Below are 14083 nucleotides of genomic sequence, written 5' to 3' on the forward strand. Positions count from 1 at the left end.
TGCGAGCCAGCCAGGAGAACCACTAGGTGCTTGCCTCCGTTTTCCCCCAATGTTTGTATTTCATACATTTGTGATTTAGTTGTGATTTATTTCTGTGTTTTACTTCCATTACTAATGCCACTTTTGGCCTACTTGTATGCCATTAAATGTTGCCAGTGAACTAATTTGCAGCACTACGAACAGTACTTGGGCCAATTAGCAGAGTCATAATCTAGTATAGCCCCGTGAACCATACCAGTAACCCTTTGCCACACTAGTAACGGGTTGTCTTACTATTATGTCTTACAAGTTGTCCTACGAGTGTGCAGAAATGTCACATATAAGAGGCAAGAGCATTCAGACACGGTTGTTTTAGTAGTGTGCTGAAACGTCTCACTAGTGAGGACAACAATCACACAGTACATGGACATAGAGCTGGATAACAAGGATATCGAACATGATCTCAAGCAGCTTTCAATAGCCAGACAGTAATCAATCAAGACAACCATGTGTGGAAAATGAACAGTGGCCAGCAGGGGGCACTTGAGGGCCAAAAAAGATGCAGGAGTTTGCTCCGCGGGGATTTCCGCCGACACAATTCCTGTTGCTACTCAACTGATTCATTCTTGATGACACGGTCATCGGCTGTGATCCGCGCCAGGCTGCGTCTTGACGCCGGATGCGGATCCATTCAACTTGCCTGCTTCGGACCACACTTTATTCCGCTGCATTTCTTTTCACGCGTTCAGTCATCAATTCGTGTGGCGCCACCTAATTAAGCCAGATTCAACAATTGGCCACCGGATGTTTAACCAGCTTCTCCCCCGAGCCCCGGCGAGGCTTCGGGCTTTCTCGCTCCAAGGGCTCTGCAAGGTGGCCGTCACAAGTGGGCAACATCCAGATCATCCTTTGCGGTAACGTAGCAAAGTAAAGTCTCACTTGTTCTGGAGCCGCTGCCGTCTCTGACAGGTGTGCGTGTGTATACGCCAAAGTGCAAAACACGCGTTGTGGGTACGTGCTCCACTATTTGGCCGGCTTGGTGGAACATGTGGAGCTGGGACGCATGCAACAGAAAGCTGTAACATGAGGAGGAGTCGACACCGCGCAAGTATGGGTATGTGCGCCCTCCTTGCAACCTACTTGTTACATGCAGCTTTTATTTTCCGTTTTTAATCATCCATTTTATTTTAATTCACCTCAACCTGTTTGGTGTCTTCTGTGCACCCCTCGAGGCTGCTAAAAAATGACTGGGGGACAGGGGGAGGGGGTGGGTGGATGCTGAGGTTTGTCCCCATCAGCCATTTATTTGACAGATTACCTGATGCTTTAAAAATATATATATATTTTTTTTAGATCACCAATCGTTTTTCTCGCTCGAGAAAACGAATTTGTGCAGTGAGAAAAATACAAAAAAATGCAAATACATTAATCTGGTGCTAACAAATGCCCACTTTAATTTGATGAAATGAATGTATATTTCTCATTTGATGTGCCCTGTCACTTTTTGATGTGCGGCTTCTCCTTAATCAGCCTCTCTGTGTGCGTGCGTGTATACGTGTGTGTGCAGGACTTCCTGTGCTTTGCAGATGGCTTGTATTCATAGCGGTGGTGCCCGCCTGGCTGCTGGCTGCTCCGAACCCCATGCGTGAGCGTTCCTGCCCGCAGAGCTGCAGATGTGACGGCAAAATAATCTACTGCGAATCCAACGCTTTCCGTGACGTGCCAAGCAACGTGTCGGTGGGAACGCAGGGCCTCTCGCTGCGTTACAACAGCCTGATGAACCTGAGAGCCCACCAGTTTGCGGGACTCGGTCAACTGGTTTGGCTGTACCTCGATCACAACTACATCGGCGTCGTGGACGGCCAAGCGTTCCACGGTATACGCAGACTTAAAGAACTGATCCTCAGCTCCAATAAGGTCACGCTTCTCAAGAACAACACTTTCCACGACGTTCCCAACTTGCGAAATCTTGACCTTTCCTACAATAAACTGCAGGTCCTCCAACCAAATCAGTTTGTGGGCCTGCGGAAGTTACTCAGTTTACACTTGAGGTCAAATTCCTTAAAAACGGTCCCAATGCGTGTTTTCCTTGACTGTCGCAATCTGGAATTTCTCGATATCGGCTACAACAGGCTACGGAGCCTGACACGCAACGCCTTCGCCGGACTCTTCAAGCTCATTGAGCTGCATTTGGAACACAACCAGTTTTCCAAGATCAACTATGCTCATTTCCCCCGCCTGACCAATCTGAGGGCGCTGTATTTGCAATGGAACCGCATCAAACTCCTGACCCAGGGCCTGTCGTGGATGTGGACCTCCCTGCAAAAGTTAGACCTGTCCGGTAACGAGCTCCAGACCTTGGATCCGAGCACGTTCCAATGCCTGCCAAACCTCCAGACCCTCAACTTGGACTCCAACAAACTGAACAATGTGTCTCAGCAAACTGTCCAGACTTGGATCTCACTCACCACCATCAGTCTGGCCGGGAACCTGTGGCACTGTAACCCCAACATATGCCCCCTAGTGGACTGGCTCAAGGCCTTCAAGGGAAACAAAGAGACAACGATGATCTGCACAGGCCCTAAAGAGGCGCAAGGAGAGAAAGTCACGGACGTGGTGGAGACTTATAACATTTGCACAGTAACGCCAAGCCCCATTACCTCAACAAGGGCGCCTCTCACAACTGCATTTCAAACAGAACTGCTCCCCATTCCCACCCAGCCTGAAGTAGACGACAAGAAGCTGGCAGAGAACAGGACAGCCTCTCCTACCCCTTCCCAGGCCTCACCTACCATCCCTTTACCAGACTCCGAGTATGTGTCCTTCCATAAGATCATTGCTGGTACTGTGGCCCTCCTCCTGTCTGTGGCTATAATCCTACTTGTTATCTATGTTTCGTGGAAGCGCTATCCCGGCAGCATCAAGCAGCTTCAGCAGCGCTCCGCGGTTAAAAAGAGGCAGAAAAAGGCTCGGGAGACCGAGCGCTCCTTTAATTCGCCACTGCAAGAGTATTACGTGGACTACAAGCCTTCACACTCCGAGACAATGGATGTGCTGGTTAATGGGACAGGACCTTACACATACACCATCTCAGGCTCCAGGGAATGCGAGGTATGACCGTTGCCCTCCAAAAATCCATTTCCACTGCGAGGCATGAGAGGTAAATTTTCTAACAATCTGTGGAGACAAACACCAAACCCCAAAACCCCCCCTCCCGTCCTTGTCTGTTTTGGGATAAGGAAGTAAAGGTCAGTGCACTGTGATTTGCTTTGCTATGCTTTAAGTTCTTCAGAGCTGGTGTTCTGACTCATGCACTTTTATTGCTAGAATGTAATTCCCATTATTTGCAATCCAAGTGGCAGCTCGACTTCCTGGGCCACACGCAAAGTAAATTATACACAAAGTAGCTTAATCTTTCATTCTTGACATAAAAGAGGCTATTGATGTGCCTCGATCTTGTCAGCCAGCGTGTTATTTATTCACAAATGGCTGCCGTCCCCCATTGGAATAATAAAAATGTATGAGATCAAGTCACTGTGCAGGTGGTCCTCTGCTGTCCTGTGTGTTTGTTACCTTGGTGGCAAACACACCCATCATGGAAATCCCGATATATGTTTTCTGTCGTGTTGCGTATGTAAATAAGCCCAAAGCAGCATCTGTGGTAAATATAATCACATTTATTGGCAACATGGATTCTGTTCTCCAGTGATGCCTATAGCAAACATGTACTCATTACATTCGTCATTGTTGGGATTCAATAAGTTCCGTCAGTGCAGGCTAGAACACATAAAGGTGGAATGATGAAGAGCCATTTGCATTTTGTGCTCAATATGTGCAAAACTCGTTTTCTTGATGAATTAACTCATATATGCTATCATATACCAAACAAAAACTTTTTACTCAGTGAGTAGAGTATGTACTAAAGCTAGGCTCTTTTTATGTGAGTGACTTTAAAACACTGTCTGGCACTAAGAGATTGAGACTGAAAGTCTTGGCAGGAAGAACAGATCATTTCGTTCATGCTTAATTAGGCCCCCTTTTTTTTTTTGCTTGTGTGGCCTTTTTCTACATGTACTACACATCGGTCTTCTTTTGTCCCGCTGCTTATCATCATTGAGTTGAGCGTGATTTAGAGCTACTGTGCCAAGGATGATTGATGTCACTCGGATCTTGGCTGAGGGTTGGCTGGACTGGTCTCCTCCTCGAACCTCATCTCAAACATTTTAACAGCATATTTAGGAAACAGTTTCAGTATATACTGGAGATTTTAAGCCATAATGTATGAATATGTGTGAGTTAGTGTGGAATGTGATTTCATGTCCAGTTCAGTCAGGATGGGGGGAAAAGAATGAAGTAATAGAATACTTTTAGAACCAAATCAGGCCTCAATTGTATATATGTGTGTGTGTGTATATATATCCATATATAAAGGTCAATACATAATGAAAACAATGGCAAAAGATAGACCACTCATGTATGATGTAACAAAAGACTTCAGTGTACCTTGCGTGAGTTCATTTCAACTAGCATCGCTCTCTTTAGCTATTTATTTGGCTTTTTCGTCCCTCACTCCCAAAGAAGGCTTTTAAAAATGTTAAAAATCAGTTTGACTGTGCCTTCTGGCGCCCATACGGAGCTCAGGTCACAGAAAGTGGACTGCGACCGGTGTTTGTGCCAGGGCAAGTCTAGTCGAGCGTGTTTGTGAATTTGGTAGATGTACTGATTACGCCCGTGGCACTCTGATAATTTAGTGTCAAAAGGTAGACTAGATCTTAGACTCACAAAAAACAGGTCTATTAAGCGGTGCAGGTGTGTAACTCTGACAATGCGGGACAATCCACGCGTTGAATGTATTATAATCATGATCATCTTATTAGCACTGCCATGACTGTACGGCACAACTGTTGGGGAGGATGCACAGTCGCAGGTGAAATTAAGATGTCCTCCAATTGCCCACATCCCATGCGTGGCCAACTACATCATCCGCAAAGTCGAAATGTTGCAGTTTACCTGCCAATATGTTATGCACGGATTCCAGCCAGTCTATTTCAGGTTCCGCAAAGTCAAGCCTGGTGTACTTTGGTGGACTGTGCTCAGACCACACTGATTTTAATGCAAAAGAGGGATGACGCTATGATTAGCCGAGAAAAGGCTTTGTTCCATCCCACAGATGCCAAATGCACCGTTATGCCCAATTCTACCTGCGCAAAGTCTACGAAAATACCCCCAAAAAAGAAAACTCCACCCATGTGCACAGTTAGACTGTGCTTTGAGCTAGATATGTGCTAAGAACGAAAATAAGGCCTAAAGTGTTGAAATGAAAAGCGTGTATACACTGGAAGTGCACTGAAGTATGTAAGCTGATTCAGATTCAAAAAAAATGAGAAGAATGAATATTATCAATACAATGTTCCTTTATTAAAGTGAAACACTTGTTTATACTTGTATGTAAAAAAAACAAAACAATTTAGAAATCTGAACAAGCGCAGTCTAACTCTGTGTATGGGTGGAGTTTTCTTTCTTTTGGTGTTTTGCTAGACTAGCGCAGATAGTAGAGGACATTTGCGCTGTTGTGGGAGGGAATGCAGCTGAGAACTGGCCAATCGAAGCGGCTCCCCTCATTAATCAATTTAAAATCAGCAAAGAGAGCTGTGTGTCTACATGCAGAATGCAGGAGATCAGCGTGCATTTACAGTTATACACAATAAATTCTGTAGAGTACATTTGACTCTATTTAGAGTAGGACCAAATAGACTCAATTTTACCGGTAACATTTACACTTGGAAGGAAGTAAAATAAATAATTGAAAAAAAAGTCACTCAAGGGTTGAGGAACAAACTCACGACCTTCAGCTTGGGAGACTGCCACACTACCACCTGAGCTATGCCCCTCCTACTAATTGGTGATCTGCAAGAGACAAAAACCGTGTGTGAGTAGATCAGCTGTCTCCCAAGCTGAAGGTCGTGAGTTTGTTCCTCCACCCTTGAGTGACTTTTTCCCCCCAATTATTTATTTTACTCTTTTCCAAGTGTAAATATTACTCTAAAAATGAGTCTATTTTCTAAATAGAGTAAAATTAACTCTACAGAAATTCCCTATAGGCCACAGTGTGACATGGGCAATTGGAGATCATCTTGCAACCCCAATCGTGCATCCATTTGAATGGATGACATGCACCACGTCTCAACAGCGCTCCGAATGTGTGTACCTGCGCCTCGATCAAATCCACCCAAATCCCATTACATCACCTGCGTCACCACTTAGACCTGGTTTTAATGAGTCTAAAAAAACTTTTTGTCATCAAATTGCCAGATTTGCATTAGAATACCGTTGAACGCAAATGGAGCTGTCTACCAAATTCACAAACACGGTCAACTAGACTTGCTGGGTTGTTGTTACCCAATGACTTCATTTTTATGTAGTGGATTCTCTGCCTTTCGGGTGTGCGTGTCACTTGTTTCAGGTCTTCGGTATATGTAAAGACAGTGATGTCAGACACGTGTCTCATGAAAGTACTTGTAAATGAAATCACAAGACGTGCAGAGTAAATCCAGACATGGTGGCTTCCACTAATATGACAAATGAGACGTCGGTACACAAGAAGCTAAATCAGCTCCTTGTCAGATATCCATGGCAAAGCATTTCTCAAACACAAGGGATGCTTGGGGTAAAATGGGCAGCTTTTCAATCTTGCAGCTTTCATGTGTGACTGCGGCATGGGAGCATTAAATGGCAGACCTAATGGGGCTCCTGCTCACTAGAATAACTAATAGCCCATCAGAGGTAAGGAGCCGCGACTTCCCTCAGCTTTGTTATTCCTTGCCCTCTACAGCTCAAGGGAGCAACCCAAGCTGTTAAAGATGTAATGGGATTTATTATTTTTTTCTCCCAGCGTCACGTTTGGCACCAACTATTGGAAATGCAGCAACACACAGAAGAGAAACAGACTCTCTTAACATTTTCGGTTTTGTGCTGGAATTACTCGCATTATCCAGTTCTATCAAAGCCTTCTGATCCCTCCTGTTTATTGGCCATTGGGACTTGCATCAGAACACATGTTGCTGTATGGCAGCATGCAAAATACATTCAAGGGCTGTCACGATAAAGGCCGGGAAGATTCACAAGAACTGAAAGGCACACAGAGAGTGTTGAGATGGATGATAGTGTGACAAGTGTTGCATCCAAGTCAGAAGTCAGAAGTAATCCTATTTGTCCCCCCACATAGCAAATGCGTAGCTAAAGTTTGAATAGGAAAGATACATATTGAAATTGAAGCCTGTTACATTTTCCACATGGCCACACCAGCAATCTCATTAAAGCGTTGCAATGGATTTCTACCAGCAGGCTGGCCCGCACATTGCAAGCTCAACCTGAAAAATGTGAATCTGATCAACACTTTGAACTGCGGAGATCCACAGTCTCGCTGAGGCACATCCACTCCCGCGCTCGCACAGCGTCTAGTTGACGTCCACCCACAGATCAACCGCTGCCAAGGTAGCACAGATAATATTAGAGAGAAAAATGTCTTTGTCTCAGCCAGCGAGGTGTTTGTAGATTTGGGAAGAAATAGCAAGTGTTAACAAAGTGAGCATCGTTCGCTCGCTCGACAATAATTCATGTGAGGGGACAAGCTAGACTCTGGATTCTGCCAGCTTTTCTGGTCATTGTCAGAGGTGGGTAGAGCAGCCACAAATTTGATTCAAGCAAGAGTAGCCTACTGTTTGCTTAGAATAGTAGAACTCAAGTAAAAGTAACAAGTGGTCCTTCAAATAAATAAATATGCAAAAGTATGTTGCATCAAACTAGGGTTGAGCAAGTACCAGCCTCAATTTAAGGTATCGGCTTCCCTTGTGTGACTGTTTTGCGATCAGGAACTAGAAATGGGAAGAATAGAAATTGTCATTAATTTCATGCAATTTTAAAGCTGCTCTCATTAACAATTTGGCCACAAATATCTTTACAATAGCCTTTTTATTTGACCATTTATGACGGAAACAACTTCTAATTAGTAGATTAACACATTGGTCACAACTAGTACTCCTGCAAGTATGTACAGTATGTATGTAAAAAAAAAGAAGCTTTTCTTTTAAATTTTGTATTTTAATTGCAGTTTATATGTTTAATAAACAAGCATCGGGCCAATAGTTTTCAGACAGAATTCGGGTTCGAATTTCCTGCCCTCTGTCTGCGGATGTGACATTATGTGCGCATTGTGTATGTGAAGGAGGGAAGATGCAGTTTCATTTTCGGCCACAGGGGGCAGTAGCAATTCACAATTCAGTTTTCTGCGTCCATAAAAATGTATACTGTATTGGGATAGGTCTTTCTTTAAAAATATCTGTCATTGTTTTTGGAGGAAATTTTATGCACTAGTGGTATCAATATTTGGTATTGTATCGGTGACTACTCAAAGTTGAGTACTCGTACGGGAATCGGTCTGAAAAAAAATGCTATCGAACATATATGTATTGGCGTAAATGTAGCACGGGACTACCCACCTCTGGTCGTAGCGCTGTACGTTGACTTTTTTATATTGACTTAAATATGCTTTGGATAAATTGTATTTGTCAAGTAGTTTTAAAGTAACATCCAATTTGCTTTTATTTAAGTCATTTTGATAAGAAGAAATGTTACTTTTACTCCATTATATTTAGCTGCATTGTACTTGCTACTTTTATTTTTTGATCTATCTATTATTGCTTGCACAATCTATTTGTGTTAGTTTATCTGAGCGATATATGCCTTGGGTGCTGTCACATGACTTTCCGTTTCACCAATCAAACGAAACCGTTTGACAAACCTCACCAGTCAAACAGAGCCAGGCGGCCACATGTCCACCACACTTGCGGTCTCAGAAGTAAATAAGTCAATTTTCAAACGGATTAACTCATTCACGACCATTGACAGTTATGGATGCCAACGATCCATTTTAACTGGGGTGGCAGCGACTGAGTTAATTTACGTGGAAATAATGTCATGTGATATAAAGGCAGAAGAGGCAGAACACTCCCGGCCTGACATTTATTCAACTGTATGTTTATTTTACAGACAATAGAAAAGAATAGCTACGAGTATGCCGTCCACTATCATCTCTGTCTTCCTAAAATGTCGACATTTCAACCCACAACAACTCTTTGAACTTGAGCAAACACATTATGGGTTTCTAAGTAAGCTGCCTTGTGAGCCCATGTTGATGTTTAAAAACAAAGAATCGAAGATCATTTTTTGAGGAGGAATTTATCTTTTTTTATTTATTTTTTTATTTTAGTTAAAGGGATATTGCCGGGCAGTATCTGAAGTTGTTTATTTGTATTTTCTATTTTTCTCTGACATTCAAAAATAGATAAAATCAGAGCAAGGCAGGGAAGAGGATGAAAAGCCGTTTCCTGTTGAGCTTTAAAATATGAACGAGGTATTGAATATATTTAGTTGTAAACATTAACTATTTAACTCTTGTTTGGAGCAATTTTAGTTTGTCACAAAATAATGCAACAACTCATATGCCTTTAATGTTTTTTGTATTTAGTTGCGATAATCAGTCACTTTAAGATGACTTGTTCAAACACAAACGATTAAACATTCATGTAATTTTTTTTAATAGTGTTTCAAGTTCAGTACAAAAATTAACAATAAATATAGTTAAGGTATTCTATAATTTACCTATTTTGACAGTTGATGACATACACTAATGCATAATTAACATCTGTATAAGAACAACTGAAGCGGACTTCTTTTCATTTTAACTCATTCACTGCCATTGATGGTCATAAACGTCAAAAAAATAATTTAGACTATTTCTATAAGTTTAACATTTTGTTTCTACTTTTGTTAACAAGAGTATGAAAACCTAGATTTTTTTTATTGTACATTTAGAACAGATATAAAATGTATGATTAATCGTGAGTTAACTATTGAAGTAATTTGATTAATTACGATTGCAAATTTTAATCGCCTTAAACCCCTAATTTTTTATAATCATTTCGTCAGGCGATTACATTTTTAAATTGCAATTAATCACATGACTTCACTAGTTAACTCACGATTAATCACAAGTTTTATATCTGTTCTAAATGTACAATATTTTTTTTCTCTAGGTTTGTCAATGGCAGTGAATGAGTTAATTGAGGACCACTTGTCTGATGGATGAGAAGATATTCTCCAACACAAATTGACTTCCCCAAGATTACAGGACCATTTGCAGTGAAATGTCATGGCTGTGACAAAATAAACAGCGATGCAAGCCTCAACAGGCTTTCCATTGTTTTCCCTTTATCCCACTTTGATGAGTTTTGAACTCCTTGGGACTCCATGAGGTCTGAGATCCCAATTCTATAGTGAAATTGTGTGTGATACAATAACAACAACCATTACTTGAATCACCAAAGAAGAATATGATTGTAGGCTACGTTTGTCCTCCTTCATTAAAGTGTGTTCTGGTTTCAGAACAATGGATAGTTCCATTTGTCAAATGTAGCCATTTACCAGTCATTCATTCCATCCTAGTACTATGTCAGCCTATGCAAATTAGATTTGCTATTTGACATTGCAATTTTGCAGACATCTCAAGCGTGACTTTATGTGTGCGTGCGTGTGAGTGTGTGATTTTATGTGACCTCATAATGAGTAGGGAACAAGCGCTAATATAATTCTAATACTTTATTTCATCCCTGCCCCAAAGCTTGGATATTTCAGGGACCCTCCACAAAACTTGGGCATAACTGTGGTAACCTGCGTACTTCTTCTGGCTATATAAAACATTAATGTCTCCGATGGATGCAAGTTGTGTTTGTCTGGACCACATTGTGCAGCTGTGTGCACATTCCATTGGCCAAGTATGTGCTTGTTATTTGTTTGGGTACTAGATGCAAGCTGTAGATGATTTAAAATGTCAGGAATAAGAAACAAAGATCAGCCTTCACAATATTCTGCTATGACTCGCCAAGACAGCAGCTTGTACTTCGCAACTGCAAAAATGCACCAAAGGCAGACATCCGCATGACTCGGGAAATTGAAGTTGATTTTGCTGGTTTGAAAAATCTCATGTGGCTTTCAACTAGGGCTCGGCGATATGTCCTTGAAATAAAGTGTCCGATTATTTCTTTCTAGGAAAAAAAAAGATTTCAGATTTTTAACAATTTTTTGAAAAAATAAATAAAAAATAAAATAAAATTATATATATATATATATATATATATTTGCCCTGCTAGAATTTGCTTTACATTTCTTGATACCAAACAAACTTGGAAAAAGTTTTGTCCAGTTTTGCATTTTAATGCATCAATATCCACAGAAATAAGAGAATACTAATGTAACTTTTGTCAATTCATGTATAATTAAACACAATATTAATATAATTGTTAAATTGCATGCTTGAGTGGGGTGCATCCATCCAGCTCTTTTCTCATACAGAGTTGTGCAGGAAGCAAGGCTTGGAAGCACAGACCTCAAGTCAAAAGTTTCCAACATATACATGTGTATTGTCTCTTTGTCAATTCACCTGATTGCCTTCCACTAATCCTTTCTTGTCATACCCAAAACCATGTAGAAATGAGTCCACTCACGTTATCTATGTCTCGGCAGGAATTAACCTCGGGAGTTGCTTTTTTTGGTAATTGTTCGCTAGAGGGGTTGGGCTGACTGTGCTTTTGTAAACAAGCTCCTCTCTGTTTGCAGCAAGGACACATTTTTTACTACACACACCAAAAAATCCATTCTCTTCAACAACAAAAATCATCCTGATCAATGAACTCATATCAAATCGATTAATCAACAAGCCTTACCTTGAAAAGAAATGAACCTTTAAATGCCTGTGTACTGACGTGAGAAGAAACACACGCCGTATTATTAAAACGCGTACAAGAGTTTTCTGCCTTGTGCTGAGTCTTGACATTGTCAGACACGTCCTGAGACAATAGGCTGTCTTTTTGTGCCCAAGTCTAGCATAAAGTGCAGTCTAACTATGCGCATAGGTAGAATTTTCTTTCTTTTGGCCTTTTCGCAGATGTATGCAGTTAGTTGTGAGCGTGAACGCAGCCGACTTGCTTCCCCGCCAACGGAAGTGGCTCCTCTCATTCTCTTTAAATTCAGCGCAGGAGAGAGAATTGACTTGTTGGAGTCCATGCAGGAGATTGAAGCGTGCAAGGTATGTTTATAAGGGACTGCGAGCATTCATCTATGAGTGGAGGACATAAAGCTGGCCAGGGTGATCACTAGAGTTTGGACTCGCACCCAAAATCCACATTTGCTATTCATTTAGAGTTGAAGCAGCAAATTCCGGATCAAATTAAATGCGTTACTAATGTTACTTTTGGGGAGAAACACATCATAGTTGATTAAAAAAAAAAGATTAAAAAAAAAACTATCATAACAATAAATTGAGTGACTTTATCTTTCTACAGCAAACATAATGTCCAAAACGCTTTACCAAGTCTCATATTCATTTTTGTGAGCGTGCCAAGACTGTATACGTCCTGCACACTAACACAGTCACATCAACCTATGGCAAAGTTTTCCTTTTTAATTAAAAAAAACTTACTTTTACCTCCAGGATACCTCACCATACACTGGCCAACAGCAGAACCCAGGTTTAAATCCATCCATTTTCTGTCGTACCAGCTGACTAATGCTATGCTACGCTAACCGAGGAGGATTTATCTGTCCTTCCAGCGTCCAAGTTTGCAAGCTTCCTTTAAGCTAGCGTCAGAGGCTAACATGGAAATAATGACAAAGGAGTCGATACATTGCCTAGATGGGCTTTATTGACTGATTACGTAAAAGTTGAATTTAATACTAAATACGCGCAAACATTTCCAGGTGTTGCTCTCGAACACACGCGTTGTCATTCAAACTTTCTTGTGCCTCTTTTCATGTCCAAGTGTGAGCATCCTCTCTCTTGTTACCTTCACAGCTCCCCCAGAACATAGGAAACCACAGAACTCATTCAGTCAAATAATCATTAAATTAAACTGTTAAGCAGTCAGTTAACAAAGGCCAGCTATAGTCAGTGTATTAACACCTTTGACTATTCACTATTGACCTCTCACACGCGCCGACCTAGCAAGAGAGACAAAATACGAAAATATACTGTACGTAGGTTAGCTTCGTGCTAGCTGGCAGCTGGTAAAACAATGCAAGCGGAATAAGTTAAAATTGGTCCAAAAGAACACTCTTGGTTGTGCTGCTGGCTTCTGGCCAGTGTACGGCGAGGGATCCAGGAGGTTAAAGTAAACTATTTTAAACTGAAAAGGAAGGTTGATGCGGCTGCATTAGTGTGTTGTCGTAGTGTGGTGGTGTACATACAATTCAATATGTTTTCCAAAAAGTGAACATGAGTCTTGGTAAAACACTTTGGACAGCATATGGTGTGTAAGCGCTATCTATGTAAGTGCACTTCATTTACCATTATGATCAAATTGGATTTTTTTTAGTTAATTAGTAACCCATTTAAGTTGTAAACAAATAATTAACACATATTTTGGGTGTGAATCCGAGTTTTAATGTTTATTAACATGATTATACTTTTCTGTGCTTCGTTATTAATATAGCGGGTATTGGATATTATTAGATTTTTTTAGATAAATATTCACCTTGCGTTACATTCAGTTAAATTAGAACAACATTGAAGTCAACCGCTACAATTGGCTGTCAGTCCAGGATGTTCATGTTCAGTGCCTGTTTCTGAAAAGTGAGATGGGCTCGGCCCCAGCTCACCTGTGACCCGACTCATGACAAAATGGATGGGTGGAAGGTCTACTGTACTTAAATTCTCAATAAGTCAAGTAACAGTTCAATGCTTAACTTTCACTTGCATCATTGATTCAGAAATTGCATACTTTTGTTCCCATCGTGTGTTGCTGTCGTGTGGTCATAAAAAAAAAGACACCTCTAAATATGTTCAAGCGGAAAAGTACAAGATGTTTTGTTCTACGGGGGCTGTTACTCAAGGAAAGAAAGATATACAAGTACAAAAATGTGTTGTCTTTCTTCAGTACAGATTTGAATACATTTGCATGAGAACTACTGTAGCTTACAGCTCATTGTTGCAGCAGGTCCAATGTTATGAAAGCACATTCGGCCTGTTTTGCCATTCATTCCCAAGTTCAAA

At 41.1% G+C, this 14083-nt stretch overlaps 1 protein-coding gene across 8 annotated transcripts in view; it reads left to right on the top strand.

The window, feature by feature from the left end:
- The first annotated feature begins 552 nt into the window (after nucleotides 1-552).
- The window catches only part of LOC144049424 (leucine-rich repeat transmembrane neuronal protein 4), a 59285-nt gene continuing 45754 nt past the window's right edge, over nucleotides 553-14083 (top strand). For 2 of the 8 annotated variants that reach the window (XM_077562341.1, XM_077562340.1), the window contains exons 1-4: nucleotides 553-1093; nucleotides 1547-2792; nucleotides 2884-3090; nucleotides 11981-12121. In XM_077562341.1, coding sequence (XP_077418467.1) covers nucleotides 1063-1093; nucleotides 1547-2792; nucleotides 2884-3090; nucleotides 11981-12121 — 1625 coding nt within the window. In that variant the 5' untranslated portion in view covers nucleotides 553-1062. Of the gene's footprint in view, nucleotides 1094-1546; nucleotides 3140-10073; nucleotides 10262-11980; nucleotides 12122-14083 lie in introns of those variants that run through there. The other 6 variants (XM_077562336.1, XM_077562337.1, XM_077562344.1 and 3 more) reach the window with 5 other exon arrangements.

The sequence above is a fragment of the Vanacampus margaritifer genome, chromosome 3 (assembly GCF_051991255.1).
Source record: "Vanacampus margaritifer isolate UIUO_Vmar chromosome 3, RoL_Vmar_1.0, whole genome shotgun sequence".
In the NCBI taxonomy this organism is placed as follows: domain Eukaryota; kingdom Metazoa; phylum Chordata; class Actinopteri; order Syngnathiformes; family Syngnathidae; genus Vanacampus; species Vanacampus margaritifer.